This window comes from Nanorana parkeri, unplaced genomic scaffold (genome assembly GCF_000935625.1).
Source record: "Nanorana parkeri isolate BGI_ZX_2015 unplaced genomic scaffold, ASM93562v1 scaffold1241, whole genome shotgun sequence".
Classification (NCBI taxonomy): Eukaryota; Metazoa; Chordata; class Amphibia; order Anura; family Dicroglossidae; genus Nanorana; species Nanorana parkeri.
In genome coordinates, this window is record NW_017307509.1 from 284,217 (window position 1) to 308,377 (window position 24,161).

A 24,161-nucleotide genomic window follows, 5' to 3' on the forward strand; every position below is an offset into this window, starting at 1 on the left:
GAGAGAGGGGGATAAGGGGGAGAGAGAGAGGGGGATAAGGGAGAAAGAGAGGGGGAGAGAGAAAGATAAAGAGGGAGAGGGGGATAAGTGGGAGAGAGAGAGAATCATGCCTCCGTGTTCTGCATAGTATCAATAATGCAGCAAAAGTTCAGTAGGCACTCAAAGGTCTTCAGCAGGAGGAAATGATTAGAGTAGGTTTATTTTACTGCCCGCCTTTCTTGACTATATATACTATAATATGAAAAAATTATAGTTGTTTTACCCTTTTTTTTCATCCCTTGTTGCATTTCATCGCTGCTGACCTTCTAAACACTCTTTGCAGCCACTTCCTGTCTACATACACTCCAGCGATGGCTGCATGCCATTTCTCAGGCGGGTTTCCTGATGGAGACAACAGTGGACCCATGCCTGTGTAATGATTTTTAAACTGGGCACTTGTAGTCTCCATCGGAAGCCATATGACAGGGTGACAACGCACTTGAAGGTCCTAGTTCAGGCGTCTCCTGTTATAGGTGAATAATGATACACTGCTTTTGTGCCAGTCGAGAGACAGAGACAAAACATTGTGTCACCCTATAACAGGAGATGCCTGAACTAGGAGCTTCATTGGTGGCATGGCTGGGGATTATTTTAAAGACAATAATAAATATTATTGCAAATTTACAAATAATAAAATGACTTCTGAAATGACATTAACGTGTTAGGATTTACATCTATACCATGAATGAGATGTTCTTGCGGGGACTGTGGCTAGATGACAGAATGGTGGAACCCAGAACTAAAGGGATCTCCTCCACATCTATATGAAGCTAGTGGAAATTAAAATGTTGCTCTGTGTCGAAAATAGCAAATATGCAAGACATGCAGTGTAATAAAAAAAGAAAAAACTTTCATCTGTAACTATGAAGCCAGAAGCTGGTCAGACAAACCTCCCACAGCCAACAGCAACAAAGCAAGCAGGGAATCCATGTTCTTCAGTCAGAACTATCGGACTATCAGACCCGGAGGGGTATTTATTTAAAGTATTTCCATCGATCTGTTGACATGTGAAGTGCTAAATATACCGGTTATCTCCTCCTCAAAAAACATATTTATTTATTCTCACCGCCTGAAATATAGGTCAACTTTATCATAACCCTTTATCTACACTAAAAACAAAATAGCAACATTGCGATGACCTTGTACAATGTTTCTGTATTTTCCACCTGGTAAGAAGTGTAAAAGGCTGATGCAATTCTCGTAAGAAAGATCATTGCTGTTACAAAAACAAAAATAACTTGTAGCTTACAAAAGACTCCATAAGACGCAGGCACATTTTCCCCCTCCTTTTGGGGGGAAAAAAGTGCGTCTTATGGAGTGAAAAATACGGTATATATATATACATATATATATTTCCTGACACCAAACATGGCAGCATGCAAATGGGAGCGGAGCCATACCCATTCATATGCTGCCATATATTGGCGTTGGGAAAGGAAAATTACCGATAGGTAAGTATACAATTTTCCTGACACCAAACATGGCAGCATACACATGGGTATGGCTCCACCCTCATTCGTATGCTGCCATGTATTGGCGTTGGGAAAGGAAAATAACCGATAGGTAAGTATACAATTTTCCGTTTTCCTGACACCAAACATGGCAGCATGCAAATGGGAGCGGAGCCATACCCATTCATATGCTGCCATATATTGGCGTTGGGAAAGGAAAATAACCGATAGGTAAGTATACGATTTTCCGTTTTCCTGACACCAAACATGGCAGCATGCAAATGGGAGCGGAGCCATACCCATTCATATGCTGCCATATATTGGCGTTGGGAAAGGAAAATAACCGATAGGTAAGTATACGATTTTCCGTTTTCCTGACACCAAACATGGCAGCATGCAAATGGGAGCGGAGCCATACCCATTCATATGCTGCCATATATTGGCGTTGGGAAAGGAAAATTACCGATAGGTAAGTATACAATTTTCCGTTTTCCTGAAACCAAACATGGCAGCATACGAATGGTAGACATGTGCGATTCGTTTCGTTACGAATCAAAATTCGTACAAATTTTCCTGAAATTCCGAATTTCGGAAGCATCCGAATCCGAATTGCATTTTCCGAATTATATATCCGAAATACGAAATTCCGTTCCGAATTTCGGATCCGAATTTCTTTGAAATGGGAACTAATATTACCCCTGTAAATGAGGTTGAACAACATGACAAGATTTGTTTTAAAATCCGAAATACGGATCCACTGCTGCTGAGAGTTGCATTACAATACATACAGGCAGGAAATACGAAATTCCGTTATGGAATTTCGTTCCGTTACGAAAATCCGTTATATTCAGGGTAAAAAGCAATGTACATTTATTTTGTAGTTGATGGTAGTTTTTTTTAAAGTCCGAAATACGGAATTCGGAATACGGAATCCGTTAACAGAATTCGTATTTCAGATAAAAAAACAACTACCACATCGACTCCAATATTAACAAAGGTATTTTGCTTTTTAACGTCATCATAACGAATGTTCGTACAGTTACGAAACTATAACAGCCACTAATGAAATTTCGTATTTCGTACGAATCCGAATTGAGTTTTGTTCCGAAATACGAAATAACGGATTTTACGAAACGAAACAGAACAAATTTTTTGACGGCGCACAAGTCTAACGAATGGGTATGGCTCATGGGTATGGCTCCGCCCTCATTCGTATGCTGCCATGTATTGGCGTCGGGAAAGGAAAATTACTGATAGGTACGTATACAATTTTCTGTTTTCCTGACACCAAACATGGCAGAATACGAATGGGTTTGGCTCCGCCCTCATTCGTATGCTGCCATGTATTGGCGTCGGGAAAGGAAAATTACCGATAGGTAAGTATACAATTTTCCGTAGCTATTTGATATTTTACAGGTATTTGTAACACAATGTAGTATGTTTTATATAAATATGTATGTTTACAAAAATATTTTAAATTAATTTAGAATTTTCAATGAATATATTTTTATGTATTTTGTACTGAAAATAAAAAAGCTACCGTAATCTTGATCGACTTATTTTTTGTAATAAGGATGTGTGCTTACTTTATTAAAGGAGTTGTAAAGCCCCAGCATATCCTCTCCTGTTATGACATCCCCATTGTAATAGGAATATATACTAGGGCTGGTAATGATTAAAATGTTTGTGTTCGATTAATCAAAATTTTTTTAAATCGATCAATCGATTAATTTTGATTAATTATAACGCACCTACAGATCCAACTACATTGGCCTATACACATACAGCACAGCAATGAAGTAATAAAATGAACTAGGATCACACTAATCCGGCACGTTATTAATCTCACGTGCCCCACTCAATATGGCCGCCGCTTGAGCGGGGCAACTCAGAATAATAACGCGCTAAATTAGTGTGATCCTAGTTCATTTTCTTACTTCATTGCTGTGCTGTATGTGTATAGGCCAATGCCTTGGCTGGCGCTCGTGCAGAAAGTTTCTTGGGCAAACTCACCGGCCCAAGTGGTTCCGTCAGCTAACGAAGGGGGGAGGAGTCCGATGACCCTTCGTTAACCGTCACGGACATCAACGTCACCGGGTTCCTTCCCCAAGTGGCTACATCGGCTAACGAAGCCACTTGTGGAAGGAGTCCGGTGATGTTGATGTCCGTGACGTCACCGAATCGCCGACGGGACTCCCGGAAGCCGGCGGAGAGGTGAGTGTTCAAAATAATTTTAATCAATCAAAAAGTTTAACGATTAATCGAGAAATTAATCTTTAATTTCCACAGCCCTAATATATACTAGTTGATAATACAATCAAAGCTTATGGAAACTGCACTGATCAGCGCGGCAAAAATAGTGCAGGGAGCAGTTCGAGCAGAGGGGTGGTTCGGATTGCGCGGACCCGCACGGTTGCATGAACGGTCCAATCAGCCACGCAGCTGATTGGCTCCACGCAGCCGAACCGCCCCGGTGTGAACGGGATCTTGGTTTGTATTCGATAGTAGATTTGTAGATTCTGTATACTGTCTTTGTCTCCTTGAAAAAATAATTAAAGGAGAAGTATGAGGCGAGTGCTTTTCACTCACCTCATAGTTCTAGCCGACGTGTGACAATGAGACTGTCACAGGTCGGCTCAGTAGATCGGGAAGTGAGAGAACACATACCGACGTTCGCTCACTTCTCGATCCTTTCACGGCTCTCTGCCGTGACAGGGGAGGGGCTGGATTCCCCCCTCCCCGCTCCGATCCTCCAGCGCTGACTCGCGGAATGGACGGGGGAGGGGGCGGGTACAGCTGGCTCTGCCTCTAGATAGGCAGAGCCAGCTGTCACTCATGCAGCTGGGCGGATCTAGACATAATAGTCGGGATCCGCTTCAGCTGCAAGGTCTCCGTATACCGCGAGCTGTAGCTCGCGGTATACTGCGGCGTCTCAGTATACCGCTAGCTGGAGCTCGCGGTATACTGAGCCTAGGGTGACGGGAGGACGCTAGTTTGTGTCCTCCCATTACCCTAAGGAGAGCTATGGGGAAAAGCCCTGACCCCATAGTTCTCCTTTAAAACACTGGAAAAGGAAATAATGATTGAAGTCAGCACAGCGTCATCTTATTCAATAGGATGAGTGAAAATTTACTTAAAAACCAATCAGCTTAGTAAGTGAAATTAAGCCATGCTGACTTCAATCATCCAATCACATGTGAGCAAACATCCTGTTTTTTAAAAAAATTATTATTATTATCCTTGCATGTGATTGGGTATTTTTTTTGCAAAATTAATATTCACTTTGCTTCCTCTCGTTCACAAGATAAGTGAAAATTCACTTTGCAAAGTGTTCTGCTCTTTTTAGTAAATCAACTGAATAAAGATAAAGTAAAGCTGTGTGCTTTTTTCATTTCTTTAATCATCTCTTCTCCTTTTATTTAGGGCCGGTGCACACCTAGGCGATTTATGGCACGGTTTCAGTCGCGCGATATCGCACAAAACACAGATTCTCATTGAAGTCAATGGAGGCTGCTCACACCTTGGCGATTTGTAGCGTGACCGAAATCTCCTGTCGCGCAAAAAGGTGCAGGAGTTATTTTTGGGCGGTTGTCGCACGGTTTGGGTCCCATAGATATTTATATGCATTGAAAAACGCGCGACAATCGCGCAGCTTACAATGAACAGTTGCGCGATGGAAAAGGCGCAACAATCGCGCGAAAACAGCTCGGCATCTGAGTCGCCTAGGTGTGAACCTAGCCTTAGAGGGTACCAACATCAAGCAATTGGAACTTTACAGTGAACAGAGGTATTTGCAAAGGAAACTTTTTAAAAAACAATTTCAATGTTTATTTTTTTTATGATAGCGTATAATATGTGTACAATGTTAATGTTTAATTTTTTCTTTAAAGTTTTGCGCTAAACATTGAACCTTTATAATTATATAAAATGTTTCAAATTGATGCTTTAATTTAGTTTTTTGATAAATTCAAAGACTAATAAGCTGGAGTAGTGTAAACTGTATGTATAAGACGAATAAACTGGGATCAATTTTCTATTTATTTTTATTATTTAATTGAATGTGTCTTTTTTTCCACTTGATTATGTAACTTTGTAACTGAATACGTGATCATGTTAATATTATAGTCCTTTATATATGTATAAAAATAACCATTATTATATTATAATCATATACATTAATCGTTGAAAACACTTTGGGGTGTTTGGGATGACGTTCTATCATTTGGAAACATTCAAATAGATCATAGTTGTAAAGCTTGTGTCATTTATTTTTTTTAAATGAAGCTTTATGACACATATTAAACAATAATTTCCCCTATGTAGGATATATTATAATATAATATATATAATATTTATTTATATGTATAATATGTAAATAATAATCCTAAACTGGTAATATTGATATCCTCAAACACAAACAATTTAAACCAGAATTTTCTGTATTTGGAAGTACTCGCATCTCCGCTACCATCTATGCCAGGGATGGCCAAACTCCGGCCCTCCAGCTATGGTGAAACAACAAATCCCATGATGCACCTCTCTCCGGGAGTCATGTCTGTAGCTGTGAGAATCTTGCAAAGCCTCATGGGGTTTGTAGTTCCACAACAGCTGCAGGGCAGCAGTTTGGCCATCCCTGATCTATGCCATGTACTGCAGGCAAGCAACTGAATACACAACTGAGCAATACATCTTGGTCCAGGACCCTCCTCACCCTGTGATTGGATGATGAAGGTGCAGAAGGATCCTGAGGCCATCCCTTTGCTCTCTATACCTGAAGCATGTTTTCTCTGTTAGATGGAGAGCAATTTACAAAGCAGCAGAGCCCTTACAGGGGTGCCAGGTAAAAGCTGAGCCAATATGAAAAAGAACACTTAATTCAGTTTTGTGCTAATTAAATATAATTAAATGTATTTTTACATACAGCTAGCTTAAGTACCTGAATCGGTCTTGGTATGAACCCTTTGTCACCCGTGTAATGCAGCACTCAGAGAGGGAGAAGCAGAAATAGGAGCCAATGAGGACTCCCATGCAGAGCAAGGCAACAGGCTTGCTTTAATCCCCCTCTAGCCCGGCAGCATATTTGTACCTTTCCTTCACCTCCCCATCAGCACTGGAAGCCAAAGGAAATACCCGGTACTTCTAGGAATGGAGTGCATACGGCTCACCCCATGTAACAGCACTGGGTAATCAGCACCATCACATGGGGATTCCATATCCCTGTGCAAGCTCTGGCCCCAGCAAAGCAAAGTTGCTGGAGAGGGCTGCATTAAAGTACCCTACATGAGCAAAGCACAGGTTCTCTTTACAGAAGTAGCACTTTGGTGAGATCATTGTGCTGCTTCTTCATTGGCCAGTCACAGGCCGGGGTGGGTCTTGGAGTTTGTGCCCCCCAAGAGACGTGTGTGGTATGTGATGTCCTGTGCCCCACCTCCAGAATGGTGGCACACATGCCATGACAACAGGGGCAAGGGGGCGCAGCCAGGCCTGCCCTGGCTGCGCCCCTTCTCAGCTGCGCCTCACTCGCCCCATGGTAGCTACAGCCCTGATTTCGCGTCCCGCAGCTGCACGTAAACAAAGGGGCAAGATGGTTGTGCTGATGTCTTTGACCTTATATGGCCACTTGACCATATTAGGTTTGTGTCTGTGACACGGAAGGAGGTGCTCAGGTTCAAACCTTTCATGCCACTTAATCAGCTGCTGGTAGGGAATTCCCGGCCCACAGCTTGATGTAAGCAAAGGGGAGGGAGGCAGTGACATAATTGACCTTATATGGCTTCATGCCTATATTTGGTGATATTTGCCTAATATGGCTATGTGGCCATGTTATGTCAATTACATCAGTATAAGCATCCCGCCTCTTTATTTGCATGCAGCTGTGGGGCAAGAGGGTAGGGGAATGCCCATACCGCATCTGATTGGGTGGAACTGCCCTTGGCATTTCCTTGTTTGGAGGAGCTCAGGTTCTGAGTCCATCATCATCAAAGTCCACCATTTTCCCATACTTCTAGACAGGACCATAAATTCACGTAAGGCCACCGAGGCCTTCGCCTTGGAGCGGCAGGGAGTAGAGGGGCGGCACAGCTACTTGAGGTCCTGAGCTTGCTGGGGTTCCTCAGGCAGCTGTCTTTGATAGTGCTGGTCCGGTGGCGCATTGCCGCCTCCTCCTCCTTCCTGGCACCGACACAACACAGGACAGCCCCACATCCACCAGCACAGCCCTGGAGCCCGGCACAGGCCTGGATCCCACCCAATCAGCCCTAGATAGCCCAGCAGCCACATGCAGTGCCCTGGAGGGACCCACACGCATCCCTGGTGAGACCCAAAGCAGCCCTGGTGAGATCTGTACGCATCCCTGCTGAGACCCAAATGCATGCCTGCTGAGATCTACACACATCCCTGCTGGTTTGGCGGGGAGGGGTGCGCATTGAGGAACCTGGCCTTGTGGCACCAGAGAGAGTAAATCCGGCCCTGCTTGTAGTACAAATGCCATCATCTCCACACAATCAGGACACACTAATTGGTGTTTTTTAGATCTTTATTAAACATTATTATATGCTTTTTATAGTGCGTAGTTCAGGCCAAGGTCTTCTTGTATTGCCCTTAATTAGATGCGATAGTCTGAAATACAAAATAGAATGAGACAAATGTAAGACCAGTTCCATAACTGCACATGAATATACAATCCACTATCCCCATCAGTCCCATAGACACAAGAGAACGTGAGGAAATCTCTGCAAAGAGGGCAGAACCCCCTCTTCAGTTGTCACCAGAACAGGTGTCCCCATTGGAAGATTTCCCTTCTAATTCTGTTCAGGTGCCAACTAAAGGTTTGGATTACCCATCAGTGTCTATCCCGTGATAATGGTCACCAGAACAAATGGAGACGGTGACTCTCCCAGTGGTGACCTACACAGCAATAAAAATATGAGAGAGGGTCTAACCCATCTCTACTATCCTCTATCTAGAGATACACTACTTTAGGCGGGTTCACGTATATGTACGTCCTGAAGTCATGCAGCCATGGTTTTGGCATCATTTTAAAAAGCCAGCAATGGGCGTTCAGGCACAAGTGATCCGGTGGCTATATAGCCGTCTGATCATTTGTACTGAGCCGCAAAATGTACCTACCCTGGGCTGCGCTGTCCCTCGTGCGGGCCCGGGACCAGCACGGCAGGTCTCCCCTTATCAAACGGAGGGAGATCAGCAAGCTTCTAGCCTCTGATCTCTCCTCCGATCACTGGACCCGGAAGTGATGTGTGTTACATCACTTCCGGTGTCACTGCTTAGAGCAAGGAGAAGAAGCTGGTGAAGCAGATCTCTGCTTCATCAGCTTCTTTGGGGTCCCTAGGTGACATTAGGGCTCTGAAAGACCCCTGATGTCTCCATAAAGAGGACCTGTGACATCATATTTGCTATTACATAGGGAGCTCGTTAGCCCCCTATGTAATAGCAATAAAGTAAAGTGTTAAAAAAAAAAAAAATATTAAAGCAACATATAAAAAAATGCAAAAATGTTTAATGTCTCCCCCACAAACACGCACATACAAACGCAGCAGTGTTGGATTCGCCTATGTGCAAAAGAAAAAAATTGCAACACACACGTTACATATTGCTGCGAATGTTGGAGTGAGAGTAACTCTAGAGCCATCAATCACTGCTTACACTAAACTGATGGGCAGTAAAAGCTTTCAAAGCGTCGCCTATGGCAAATTTAGGGTATTGTAGTTTTTGCGGTTTCAGGGACGCATGCAATTTTAAGGCTTGACATGTTTGGTATCTATTTACCCGGCGTGACCCCGCCTTTTATATTTGACCAACAAATTGGGTATTCTATTATGTTTCTGTGCACTAAATTTCATTTTAGTGTATTTTTTACTAAAAATACTGGTTTGATAAACATTTGCACCAAAACCGTGCAACATAAAAAATTGCAACTAGCATTTCTTTATTCTACAGGGCCTCGGCTTTCAGAAAATGTATCATTGTTAGGGGGTCTGAAGCTGTTTTCTAGCCAACATTTCAGATTTTATCATGTGTGCGCAAATAGTAATAAATTGCTCTGGACAGCGAGTGGTTAAAGCTGGCCATACACTTGGCAATTTTCAGTAATTTTCAAGTACTTGTCATCCATTGGGAATCGATTGCAAGTAATCGCCAGAAACTAACCAATCTGCCACCGATGAGTTCCAGAACTTGTTTAATTGTGACTGAGAAATAACTTTGGCCTCTTTGATTGGGTTCATTGAAATTCTAAATATTAACAGTCACCTATAAAGCCATCCACAACTCCGCCCCCGGATATATCTCAGACCTTGTCTCAAAGTATCACCCTAAACGTCCCCTCTACTCGAGTATATACGGTAATAATAATAATAATAATAATAATTGAAATGGATTTTCAATGGGAAATTACTATGGCAAAACTGATTGGATTTGTTCCTCTGCGTTCTATCGGGGGAATTTCGATCCCATATCTTTTTTATTCAATTGAAACCACCAGTGGATATCTTCAAACAGAACCCAAATTTTGTTTGTTTGATCAAAAATACCCAGAATAACCCTGTGAAGTGATTTTTGCCGTATAACTGAATAACCGTATCAGGTTGTGACGTCATGCGCTCACCGTGCTGATCCAGCTGTTGAAGTCAGAGGCGCGGGTGAAGACGGGGGGCTTCTTGTAGTAGTTACATCCAAGAGAAGATCCAAAACTGACGATACCGTGGACCTCATAGGCGCCTTGGGCATTCAGGCAGTTCAGGGGTCCTCCGGAGTCACCCTGAAAGACACAGGTCTCCTTAAAGGACATGTCCGCACTAGATTTTCATTGGTAAATATGTACATTGCATTACGCTGCTTTATTGCCCTTGAGAGTTAATAGCAATTTCAATAGGAGGTGTCAGCAATGGCGGCCTGCATGTTTTTCCTGACAGTTTTCTCTTCAGTGATTCTTGGAAACCCGACTAAGTGAAAGAGATTACATTCCCAAAGTCCCTTCTCCCACCTCCATGTTGGAGTCAATGAATCTTCTGAATCTTCTGTCCTCTTGATACAACTATTTCTAATTGTATGATTTTTATGTCTCTTTAAAACTCTAATAGATTGTAAGCTCTTCTACCTTCTGTCTTCTCCCTTATACCCTAATAGATTGTAAGCTCCTCTACCTTATTTATCCTCCCTTATACCCTAATAGAGTGTAAGCTCTTCTACCTTCTGTCTCCTCCCTCATATCCTAATAGAGTGTAAGCTCTTCTACCTTATTTATCCTCCCTTATACCCTAATAGAGTGTAAGCTCTTCTACCTTCTGTATCCTCCCTAATATCCTAATAGAGTGTAAGCTCCTCTACCTTCTGTATCCTCCCTCATATCGTAATAGAGTGTAAGCTCTTCTACCTCCTGTATCCTCCCTTATACCCTAATAGAGTGTAAGCTCTTCTGCCTTCTGTATCCTCCCTTATACCCTAATAGATTGTAAGCTCCTCTACCTTCTGTATCCTCCCTTATACCCTAATAGAGTGTAAGCTCTTCTGCCTTCTGTATCCTCCCTTATACCCTAATAGATTGTAAGCTCTTCCACCTTCTGTATCCTTCCTTATAGTTTAATAGAGGCTGAAGGCAGGGAGGGGTGACTGGCCTGTAATGCACCACTGCAGCAGAGTAAAGTCAGGCTGTCTGACAGGTACTGTATGTGTAAATCTCAGGACTGGATGGACAGACTTGCAAATCTTTGGCAGGCAAAACAGCTTTTGTATATGTATTTTGACTGTGTACTAACTGGAGTTCAGCTTTAAAGACAGCGGGCAACATACTCTGTAAAAGAATAAATAACATACATAACAGCTGGAGACAATTCCATCTCCTCCAGCACAGACCATGTTGGTGGCAACAGATCTGCCCCACCAGTCGGACTGAGAGCAGGTGGCGTAGTCAACCACAAGCAGAAAACCTTGCTGGAGCTTGTCTGGAGCAGGGCCATTAGCTAGAAGAAAATGAGGTTCATTATGAGTTCCAGGACCTGTGCAAGACCCCAGACACAGATACACCTCAGAGAGACACCCCGTGCAGATACACCCCCCAAAAAAAGAACACGCCCATTCTTCTAATGAGTTACATGCATATTGAAACTTATGGCACCTACACATTAGAGCACCCAGTTGTATTCACTGTCTACCCTCTACCAGATATCCATATACACAATCAATATTTTTTGTTGTTTTTGGTCTGTACCATATGTGAACTTACCACAAATTGGACCTTAGGACCTACCTATTGTTGTAAACAATTGTAATGATTTGGTTAGTTTGAACATCTCTCTTTGGACACTGAACAAATTCAGTGGTGTCCCCCCCCGTCTCTCTGTCTTACATAGTGAAGATGTAAATCCTAAATCTACTTTTTAGTATGTTTGGCTTCATGCCTTACTGTATACCCTGTAAACCTTTTAGAGTTGGGCTGAATATATGATAGACCTGAAATGTACCCCAACAGCCAACTGAAGGAGTGTGTATGTAAACCTGATGGGATCCTGCCAGTTGGCCATTGTGCTGCCTATCTAATAGACCTGATAAGTAACCCAACAGCCAACTGAAGGATTGTGTATGTAAACCTGATGGAGATCTTTCCAGTTGGCCATTGGGCTGCCTAAGGACCAGTTCACACCACATGCAGTTGTGATGCAACCCGTTTATTTTGACTGCTGCAGTCAAAATACATCCCAATGCTTTCCTATGGGCTTTCTTGTGCTTAATTCACACCATTGCAGTCCGTTCAGATGCAGTCAGAGTACTGCTTGTCCTACTTTACCTGCACAGACGCACGCAGTTGTGATGCAGTTGTAAATGATAAATGTAGACCTGATGTAAATGACAGACCTGATAGGTAACCCAACAGCCAGAAGGAACGCACACATAAAACCATTCAGGATCCTGCCAGTTGGCTATTGGGCTGCCTATCTAATAGACCTGATACGCAACCTAACAGCCAACTGAAGAAATGCACATGTAAACCTGTTGGAGATCCTGCCAGTTGATCATTGGGCTGCCTAACTGATAAACCTGATAGTTAACCCAACAGCCAACTGAAGATGCACACATGTAAACCTGTTGGAGATCCTGCGAGTTGGCCATTGAGCTTCCTATCTGATAGACCTGAAACGCTACCCAACAGCCAACTGAACAAGCACGCACATAAACCTGTTGGAGATCCTGCCAGTTGACCGTTGGGCTGCCTATCTGCTAGGCCTGATAGATAACACAACTGCCATCTAAAAGGAGCACGCACATAAACCCATCGGAGATCCTGCAAGTTGGCCATTGGGTTGCCTATCTGATAGACCCGATGGACAACCCAACAGTCACACACACAGCAGGCTGACAACCCTGCTGCTGATAATTGCGAGGCAGTGGTTTAGTGTTACCAGCCTACAACAAGAACCTGTTGTTGCAGGGAAGATCTCCAGGTAGGAAACTTATTAACAGATTCAGGCATATATTGAAGTATGATGTCAGATATACTAAGGATTACGTTGAGGGTTTGCTTACACTTTAAAGCTAAGAAGAAAGATCAGGCAAGGTGACCATAACCAATAAAACCTCTCACTTACTTTGAAGGTTTCCCCATCCAGTTACATAGCATCCAGTGTTGTGTTCTAGGATTTGGCCAGCAGCGGGCAGACAGGCAGGCTGGATGGTCTCACTGTATTGTACAGGTTCAGCTAACTTCAGCAGAGAAATGTCATTGCTTATAGAGAAACAATACAAAAAGGTAAGTGTAGGTTCTATGACTTGCCATCAAAGATATTTCATGTATTTAAGCTTTCGGAGCAATATTTAAAAGGAGAACTACGTGGTCAGGGCTTTTCCCCATAATTCTCCTAAGGGTCACGGGAGGACATAAACTAGCGTCCTCCCGTGACCCAAAGCTCAGTATATTGCGAGCTGCAGCTCGCTGTATACTGAGACCTGCCGCAGCCGGGACGGATCCGAACATTACTGTCGTGATCAACCCAGCTGCGTGAGTGACAGCTGGCTCTGCCTATCTAGAGACAGAACCAGCTGTACCCTCCCCTCCCCCGTCCATTCCGCCAGTCAGCGCTGGAGCGGGGAGGGTGGGAATCCCTGCATGGAGCCGTGAGTGGACTGGATCAGGGGGGGAATCACTGCAGGGACAGGATCGAGACATGAGTGAGCGACGATGTGTGTTCGCTCACTCCCCGATCTATTGAGCCGACGTGAGACAGTTTCATTGTCACACGTCGGCTAGAACTATGAGGTTGAGTGATTTTCACTCACCTCATAGTTCTCCTTTAATACCTTAACCTAACAAATAATCTATTTCTGATATACTCGGAATTTGGCTGGTAGGACGTGCCCATTACGGTTCCCTTAAACTCAAAAAAGTGAATATTAAAAGATAAGCTATTAAATATCATACAGTGAAAAATATATATGTGAAAAAAAAGACAAATATGTTTCTTTTTAACCCATATACAAAATATTAGTTATTTTTTCACTTACAAGTAGCACAGGGGCAACAATGTCTCACTTCATGTCCTATTAAAAAGACTTTAATACATATCATACGTTATTATAAAAGGAAGGAGAATGCAATTTCAATGTGACCTACCCGCCTGAAAGCCTGTTGGGGTTCCATCTCGGATGGTTAATGAGTTTGACAACGCTGATGGTTTTTTGACCCGTTTCCAGCTCGCGGAAGTTGTGTTTTCCCAACATCACTCTGTAGGTATTGGAAGAACTGGCGGGAAGCAAAGACAGGTTCAACTCCCGTGTTGTTGATTTGTTTTAAAATCCCTATTATTAGAATACTTTTGTCTATCGCAAAAAAAAACAACACAGATCTACGTATGAAGACACTAGGAGGGAAATGTATCAAATCTGGAGCAGTTGTGCACAGCAACCAATCAGCTTCTCTCTTCAGTTTGTTCAGTTAAGATTTGAAAATGAAAGGTGGATAACAAGTCTGTATAGAGCGTCTATCATCCAGGCAGATCTAAACATGTATCAGTATTTATGAGAGTGTATGCTCACTTGCTTCCAATATACTAATTATCAGCAGGCATCATCTTAAGGAATCCTAATAGGATCTGAATGGTCACATGCACTTTAGTGTATAAGATTTTGCTGTGTGTAAGTCTATGGGGGTGATTTACTAACCTAAACACACGCACGCACTAGGTGCGTGTGATTTTTACACAGCAAAAAGTATTTATCAACCAAAAAGTCTCTAAAAGCATATTTCCACTAATGCCATATATGGAAAAATCATGCACATGATGCATATATAATGCTGCTTCACAGTTTAGACAAAAATGGTTAGCTCATGCATTTACATTCCTGCATTCATCAACGCAAGCAACACAACGTAGAGCTAATTTACACAACATCACCTTGCAAGTCATGCTGGGCTTTGCACAACACACCTGCTGGGTGTGTACACATTACAAAGGTGTTTAGATTCCACCCATAGATAATGCTGGGAGGGAACACACTACAGAGGTGTATACATGTTCGTGGTGTGTTTATAAGGTTAGTAAATCAACCCCTATGAATCATACCGAATAAAAGGCTGGAAAGAAGAGATGGTCATGTCATCTCCACCATTTACCAACTTTGGGTTTCAGACTTCCCCTCCAGTGACCCCCTTTCATGTGTATGGTTTGCCTTTTTAACTACTTACCAGAGGTCTTTAGATCAGTAATGTGATGCCCAGGGTCCTCTTCAGATCTTCTCCAAGTGCTGGGCAGTCCTCAATGATGTAATCATGTCACTAGCACTCTCCACACAGAGCGGATCTCCGCACAGTGGGAGCATTTCTCTCTGGTGATGCTCCCTCAGGGGTGGGTCCGTATTGCCCTGCATTTACAGTATATCCGTAGTCTTCCAATGGGAACGACACTTGCCGTCATTCTGTCCAGAAGACTGGGGACATCTTGTGGTGGAGAAGAGGTACTGCTGGTAACAGCTCCAGACGGGAGGTAAGTATTGCAGCTAATGACTTTTTATTTTGTAAAAAAATAATATTAGCCCAAAGATGGGCTTTGAGTTCTGAGTGGTACTTGTGGACAGTACACACTGTGAATATTTCAGATATTTATACTTGAGGTCTAATACTATCTTAATTGGGCGGGCAGAATGAGAACAGGCATATAACAATAAATAATTATCCACCTACCTGATGCAGTGAGCGGCGGTCAGTACCCAGTTCTCGTTAAGGAGGCTTCCACCACAGGTATGATACCAATATCCATTATAGATGTATTGCAGTGACACCTGGGTTCCAGAAGAAGACAAATATAATTTATTATTACTCTCATTATTGCAGTGACATCTGTTTCTAAAATGAAGAGGACAAATACTGTAATCCCCTTTATTATTATGATGATGACAATGATGACAATGATGATGACATGTTGATCCAATGAGTTCAAATATATTTAAAACCCATTTTTTTTAATATTAGATAGAGACGGGAAGGGCTAAAACCCTCACTTCCTGTCCTGTAGGCACAACAGGAAGTAAGAGGATATCTCTTCAAAGTGAGAGAAATGCCTCTTAGATAACTGTCACTGTACCAAATGTCCCCACTGGCATATGTCTCTTCTACTCTTGTTCTGATGACAACCCAAAGTGTTGGATTTTCCCTCACTATGTCACCAGGACAAACTGAGAGGGTGAATCTCCCTAATGGGGGCACATACAGCAAACTGAAACCGGATGTCGTGTTAATTCCGTCAACTAATCATTTTTGTCATAGTTTTAGTCAACAACACTTTTTCAGTGACTAAAACTAAAGAAACCTTGGAGGACAGATAGCAGGACACTGGGAGGATCTTTCAAATGCTTGCTTTGTGTGCTCTGTTTAGCAATTAAAACTTGACACGTTTTGGATTTAGATACAATTTAAGAAGAATATGGAATATTATAGGGACTCACCTGCCATGGCCAGCTGTGTGGGACCACCTCCTCTCCGTTCACCACCCTCGCTACAGCAGGCGGGTAACTGGCAACGCCACAGCCGGAAGCTTGAAGACAAAATACAACATTCTATTTTTATTATACCCTATTTTAGACATGGTGATGTCATCACTGGGTCCCTGTGCTTCATGGCTGGTGGGAGGGGCCAGCAGGATGCTTCCCGAAAACATCACAGCACCCTGCCTCAAGAGCTCTCGGCCCTGATGCAAGCAGTGGGTTGGCTCTTGGGAGGAGTTATGCAAATATCGAAAATGCCTTGATGGGCAGGTGTCACTCTGGAGGAGTTGTCGTTCCTTGGCAGGGTACATTTCCATGCAGGCCACCCACATGTGATGCTGAGCCTCCATAAACTGAAACTTAATGAATGAAAGGGGCGTGGCCAGGGACTTTCAGGCTGAGGAGCAAAAAGTTATAAATGATGCTGGACCCCCTCCAGTCAGGAAATGAGGCGGGCTCTATCTGACTTGCGGCAGCTTCTAATGCACATTGAGATGCTGGACATCCGTCATCCAGGAAATGAGGCGGGCTCTATCTGACTTGCTGCAGGAAATGAGGCGGGCTCTATCTGACTTGCTGCAGGAAATGAGGCGGGCTCTATCTGACTTGCTGCAGGAAAGGAGGCGGGCTCTATCTGACTTGCTGCAGGAAAGGAGGCGGGCTCTATCTGACTTGCTGCAGGAAAGGAGGCGGGCTCTATCTGACTTGCTGCAGGAAATGAGGCGGGCTCTATCTGACTTGCTGCAGGAAAGAAGGCGGGCTCTATCTGACTTGCTGCAGGAAATGAGGCGGGCTCTATCTGACTTGCTGCAGGAAATGAGGCAGGCTCTATCTGACTTGCTGCAGCTTGTAATGCACATGGTAAGGAGCTCCCAGTGTGCAGTGAGATCAGAAGAATCCATTTCAGTCCAGGAGAGGAGCCGGTACAACTGTGCAAGACTGAAGGGGAGGCCGGAGGTCAAACATGGTGTCCTGTATCATCACTTACCTTCGGCAACCAGCAGCGCTAGACCTACAAAGAAAATCATGCTTGTGTGAAGTGCCCGCTGTGCGGGAGTCATATTTATATAGGGACCTTATCATCTTCATTTTTTTATTTATACAGCGATAAGTCTCTGGATAACTAGGGCTGGACACCATAGCTGGTCCCTTTCTCACAATAATATGTACAAAACAGATTAGGAGACCTTGAGCAAAAGAAAAAAAACGGCCACGTGAGGAACTACACAGAGAGAATGGTCATGGAGGACTGACAGTCTGTACAAAGATGGCAACACATACACGGCTTGTTTAAGGATAGAAAATCCATAAATGAATGCGGCTCTGTGTTCCTTCATACATCATTGAATGCAACTGGTGTCAGCATCTAAATCTGGCTCAGTATCAGCCTCTTGCAGTATGTGTACAGCAGAGCTCAGATTGCCTCTGGGGATCACTGTTTTGAAAATGCTTGCTGCCTGGATTTTTGGGCCACTGGTCCACAACAAGTATTATGATGAAAGACTTTGACCGCCCTGCACCTGCACTGTTTCTCTTTTAAAATTATATTTCATAATTATTAGGCTTAATTGTCACGATCTGGGATCAGGCTCGGAGTCCAGTAGCTGAAACAGCAGGCAAATTCGTAGTCAAACAGGCCGAGTTCGGTACACAAGCAGACTGTAGTAGTATAGGAGCAGGCAGAAGCGTAGTCAGAGATCAAGCCGAGGTCAGTAGCCAAAAGGTATCAGGTAGGAAGTGGAAGATGATGAGAGTAGTCGGTGATTCAGCAGCCAAAGATCCGTACACGGGTAGCAGTATGAGCGGATCACAGGAGGAGCAAGGAAGCACGATATTGGCAGGAGCACAATAATCTGGCAAACAGGAAGTGCAGAGGCGTGGCTTAAATAGGAAGTTCAAGGAAGGAGCAAGGAGTTCAGAGTTCAGCAGAAACTAGGTTTACCTGAGGATTACACATGAGATCAGGCAAGGAGCTATCCAAGGTTCTAAGGTGGTTCAGATCTGGTTCTTGAAATTAATTCCTGAATGCTCTTATCAGAAAATAAAAATCTTTGCTTCCATGGTTCAAAACTCTGTTATATCCTGTCTGGGCGTGGCAGCAAGTGATACAGACTTGTTTTAAAGAATTCAGAATTGCAACAGTGGATGCTGTGAACGGCGCATCTTTCCGTTAAAGCATGGTGTGGTGGGGAGTACTGTTTGTGTGTGTGTAAAAGATTAGCTTTGGTGTAACCCTGCCCCAGTGACAATCAATCTTAACATGTTGCTACTTCGATTGTTGCCCCCACAATCTGGAAACTATCAGTGCAGCATGTGGCTGAGAGTGCTATCATCACACCACTAACCACCAGTGCCTTGGGGGTAGGGTATTAATGTTACTACCACTGACCACCAGTGCTGGGGATTACTAATACTACCACTGACCACCAGTGCTGAGGGGTAAATGATACTACCACTGCCTACCAATGATGTATGGGTAAATGCCAATCAATTAGACACCAAACACCCCTTTGTGACAATGTCCGGCAAGCAAAGGGGACACATTAGACCTCCAAAGCAAAAGATCCATACATTGTTTTTGGTGTCTATCAGGTCTTAGTTTCATTCTGTATTATCATTTGTTGGTTGTCGGATTGTAAGACCTTGTCATAGGGTGATATTGCTCTAGTTCAAGGGTCACCAACCTGCGGCTCCGGAGCCGCATGTGGCTCTTTCATCCCTCTGCTGCGGCTCCCTGTCCAACATAATGTTGCTGATTAAAATGATTAGACAGGGCCGCTGTTCTATCAAAGTTTGTGACTAGGTTGGAATGTGTGACCGGTGACGTGTTCACACATTTCAATATAATCCCACCCAGTAAAAAAAGATATACATTGTGAGGATTAGCTCCAAATAGTAGCGCATAAAGGACGCATCCACTCGCTGTAATAATCATTCAAGGGCTTACTTGCCCACTTTTATTAAATGAAAGTCCACAAAACAGAACAATTACCCTCGCAGGGGTTCTTTAGCATCTCATGGTAGCACCTGCCCATCCAGCCTCCTGGCTTTGCATTGGCAGCACTGCTGCTCTGGCCTTAGACCTCAGGCCACTGTCTGTTCCTCCAGACAGCCTCAGTCATGTGCTAACCTGCACACTAGGGGTTCTTCCCCCCAAAAAAAAAAAAAATTCTTGATTGTCATCAGAACAGCAATAGATGGGAACTGTTTCAGTAAGGACACTCTCCTGCACACAATGTTTGCAGTGTGCCTCCAACCTGCTTTCCAGCCAGAGTGTACCATATACTAAGAGCCGGGCGAGGAGCTATGTAAGGGCCATACACATCTCCCCGCCCAGCTTTTAGCAACCTGGGGTGCTCTGACCGGCATCCCGTCCAGCTCCTGGCAACCAGTGATGTCCCGGTTGCCCGGAGCTGGGCAGGATACCCTGCCAGGTGGGGAGATGCAAAGCCTGCATCACCACTAGACCCCCACCCTCTGCCGTCTCAAGTGGCAAAAAGGCTAGGGGCACCAATCGATAGATAGATAGATAGAGAGAGAGAGAGAGAGAGAGAGAGAGAGAGAGAGAGAGAGATAGATAGATAGATAGATAGATAGATAGATAGATGATTCATAGATATGTTTATGTTTTTTAGATGGGGTAGCTGGTGTCAGATCTATCAAACTATACCCTACTGGGTACTTGACCACATACAGCCCTTTCATCTGCCCAGATAGCAAGAAATTGTGCTGCAAGTTTGAAAAATGTGGGAAACGGGTCCAAATGGCTCTTTGAGTGTTTAAGGTTGCTGACCCCTGGCCTAGTTGGAATAATTGGCTTTGAGGGAGTGTCCACTGGAGCTTAATAAGATACTTTAACATCACTTCAGCCCGCCCCCTCAGACCCTGTCATTGCTTGTGGTAATTCTATAACCACTAAAACATCCATGCAGGGGCGGTGCTAGGATTCTTGCCTACACAGGCAAGGTGCATTTTTAACTCCCTAATGGGGGTTAATGTTACAGCCACTGGCCACCATCGAAGGGAGGATTATTGTTGCCACTTATAACAGTGTTAGGGTTTTTGCCGCCAATGACACAGATGCTGGGGCTTGCTATTACCGCCAATGACACAGATGCTGGGCATTGCTATTACCGCCAATGACACAGATGCTGGGGCTTGCTATTACCGCCAATGACACAGATGCTGGGGCTTGCTATTACCGCCAATGACACAGATGCTGGGGCTTGCTATTACCGCCAATGACACAGATGCTGGAGTTTCCAATACTGCCATTGACACCAGTGCTGGGGGACACTATTTCTGCCAATGACACCGATGCTGGGGATTGCTATTACCGCCAATGACACCAATCCTGGGGCTTGCTATTACCTCCAATGCCACCAATGTTGGGGGACAACTATTACTGCCAATGACACCAGTGCTGGGGGATAACTATTACCACCAATGACACCAGTGCTGGGGGATAACTATTACTGCCAATGACACCGTTGCTGGGGGAAAACTATTACTGTCAATGACACCAGTTCTGGGGGATAACTATTACTGCCAATGACACCAATCCTGGGGGTTACTATTACTTCCAATGACACCAATGCTGGGGGTTACTATTACTGCCAATGACACCAGTGCTGGGGGATAACTATTACCTCCAATGACACCAATCCTGGGGGTTACTATTACTTCCAATGACACCAATGCTGGGGGTTACTATTACTTCCAATGACACCAATGCTGGGGGTTACTATTACTTCCAATGACACCAATGTTGGGGGATAACTATTACTGATAATGACACCAGTGCTAGGGGACACTGTTACTGCCAATGACACCAATGCTGGGGGACACTGTTACTGCCAATGACACCAATGCTGGGGGACACTATTACTGCCAATGACACCAAATGCTGGGGGATAACTATTATGCCAATGGCACCAATCCTGGGGGTTACTTTTGCTGCCAATGGCAACAATCCTCGAGGTTACTATTACTGCCAATGACACCGACACTGGGGATTATACTCCAACACTACAAAGCATACACTGCAAAGCAACACATGCTTTATTAGCCTTGTCTTAAGGTGTTGTATGCATGATGTTTAATTTCATGATTATTAGGAAAAATATTTTGATGTACGAGGTGGTGGTGGTGGTGTTGGGGTGCTAAAGAAAAATACAATTTGCCTCCAGTACCAGATACACCTCTGATCTCAATAAACCATGCCCTTCGCTCAGAACCGGCTTCCTGATAGTAAACCATACATGTGCAATGTGTGTGGGCACAGCCACTATGGCTGTGTGTGTGCCGGTGACAATACATGAGCACAGTTGGGAGACAGTTGTCACCCTAGAACAGGAGGTTCCTTAACCAAGAAAGTTTTGTATACATTTTTAACGATTGGGTTTATATCTACCTATAATTATTTATAGGAGCTCAAGATGCCAGTAAACCAGGATGGTCTGTTTTGCACGTAGACCAGGGACCTCTTCATGGTTGACTAAGGAGGCTGAAAATAAATTTTTCCGGACATTATAAGGTGGAATTCCAGCTAAAACGTTTTGTTTTTTTTAAAGAAAATCTTCCGGGGTGAATACTGAATCCTTGAACAGGAGGATTATGCTCACATTAAGGTTCCATTTTCTGTTTTGACTGGAATGCTAGCAGTGTGCAGCAACACAAGGGGCACATGTATAAGAAGCCAAAATGTATATTTTACCTCCAGAGCCGTAGCTCGCTCTTTTTGCGCCCGAGGCAAGAACAGAATAATTGTGCCCCCCAACAGACGTGTGCGGTATGTGACTTCATGCGCCCCGCCTCCAGGATGGTGGCGCGCAAGCGCAGAATGTGCTGGTGACCAAATCCAAAATAGCATCAATATTTGTTTTGTTTGAGGAAACTAATGAAAACATTTTTAGTTTCCGTTCATTTCGTCCAAAACAAATTTTTTGTCTTTGCACATGTCTAGTAATTTGTATGCATGAGAGTGTGTGTGGGTGTGTGTGTGTGTGGGGGTGGGTGGCTGGGTGTGGGTGGGTGTTTTTGTTTTAATTTATTTTTATTTTACTGTTGAGGGGCTTCGGGGAAATATTAGGGGTCTAAACAGACCTGACATTTCCCTTTTGAAATAGAAAAAGAGATTGAGGACACAGAGTTCTCTGCCCATACAGGCAGGGGAGAGCAGCGGGGATCCGAGGAGAAGCTGGAGCCTGTGCCGCTCCTCTTCTCCCTGCCGAGCCAATGGCGCCCTGTGCTCGCCATGGCAACAGGGGCAGGGCCCTGGCTGCGCCCCCTCTCAGCTGCGCCTGAGACGAGTGCCTCACTCACCCCATGGTAGCTAAAGCCCTGTTTACCTCCATTCTATATGGAAAACCATTTCTATAATTTTCTCATAATTCAAGAAAGGTAAATATAGCCAACCAATTATACTGTAGATAGATTTTGCCACTTTGTAAACCAAATATTTCACCAATTGCCCCAATTTAAAACCAGTCTACCTTCACCATTATATTTACATTGAACTCTCCCATGCCAGTAAAACTGGGGGAAATGGATATACAGTATATGTAAAAAAAAAAATCAAAGAAACTGGACTTGCTGTATTTTTCTTGAAGACGTTTCGCTGGTCATCCGACTAGTTATCTCAATTCAGAAGCTAGTTGTATGACCAGTGAAACATCTTCAAGAAAAATACATCAAGTCCTGGTGCTTTGATTCATTTTTTTATACAGATATACCATGACCTGGATGAATGAGAACCTCCATGGATACACCTTTGATGGGGGTTGTTTTCCCTTTAAAATCTGACCGATCCTCCTCTCCAATCCCTGCCCCTCCACTATCGCCATTGACAGACTTGCAATGTGACATTTCAAGTTTATTAAGATTCCATCTGTGCTCAGGAGACAGTGTGACCCAAAGTTTCTTGGTTTACATTAAATGATTGCTCTGGAATCTATGGACAGTACAAGTAGACCCATCAGAGTGATCATTTGTGTGTTTTTATGCCCTGGGCAAAGATTGACTCTGACTCCTCCCCCCTATCCTGATACACTATATGGCCACAAGTTAGCTGACCCCTGTATGAGCTTGTTGGGCCTTCCAATACCAAAACCATGGCCATTAATATGGAGCCACCACCATTTACAGCTATAATAGGGAAGGTTCTTCACAAGATTTTGGAAGGTGTCTGTGGGAATTTGTCCCATTTGTGAGGTCAGGTGCTGATGTTGGATGAGAAGATCTGTCTCACCATCATCATTCCAATTCATCCCAAAGGTGTTCATTAGGGTTGAGGTCAGGACTCTGTGCAGGACACACGAGTTCCTTCACACCAAGTTGGCCAAACCAAGTCTTTATGGAGCTGGCTTTATACACAGGGGACATATTGGGGAAATGGGGGATCTTCATACTGGCTGCCTCACAACAGCCAATCACAAATGATCTTTCAGTGAAATGAGATCTGATTGGCTGCTTGAGATTGCTGAGACTTTAGAGAATAGGGCTGTCTGAGCTTAGCCCGCACCACATATGAACCAAGGGAAGCGAAATCAGATAATTAAATGATTCAGACACAAGGTGGGTCCATTTGCTCACTCATCTTTATTAGTTCATAAATTCCAAGACTGGTGTAGATGGTAAGAGTGCAGTTGGAGAATGTTACGGTCTTGCCATGGTAGAGGACTT

General features: G+C 43.8%; 2 protein-coding genes across 2 annotated transcripts in view; both read right to left on the reverse strand.

Moving 5' to 3' along the window:
- The window catches only part of LOC108797189 (chymotrypsin-like elastase family member 2A), a 12,020-nt gene extending 11,051 nt beyond the window's left edge, over window positions 1-969 (reverse strand). The window contains exon 1 of the mRNA XM_018568764.1: window positions 930-969. Within this exon, the coding sequence (XP_018424266.1) occupies window positions 930-969 (40 nt within the window). The remainder of the gene's footprint in view (window positions 1-929) is intronic.
- A 7,121-nt stretch (window positions 970-8,090) lies between these two features.
- Window positions 8,091-17,506, reverse strand: LOC108797195 (chymotrypsin-like elastase family member 2A). The gene is made up of 8 exons (XM_018568770.1): window positions 17,467-17,506; window positions 16,440-16,528; window positions 15,679-15,776; window positions 14,113-14,241; window positions 13,091-13,227; window positions 11,322-11,467; window positions 10,114-10,266; window positions 8,091-8,108 (listed from the first exon to the last, which is right to left on the reverse strand). Exons 1-8 carry the CDS (start codon window positions 17,504-17,506, stop codon window positions 8,091-8,093), a joined length of 810 nt encoding a protein of 269 aa, XP_018424272.1.
- Window positions 17,507-24,161: the final 6,655 nt, after the last annotated feature.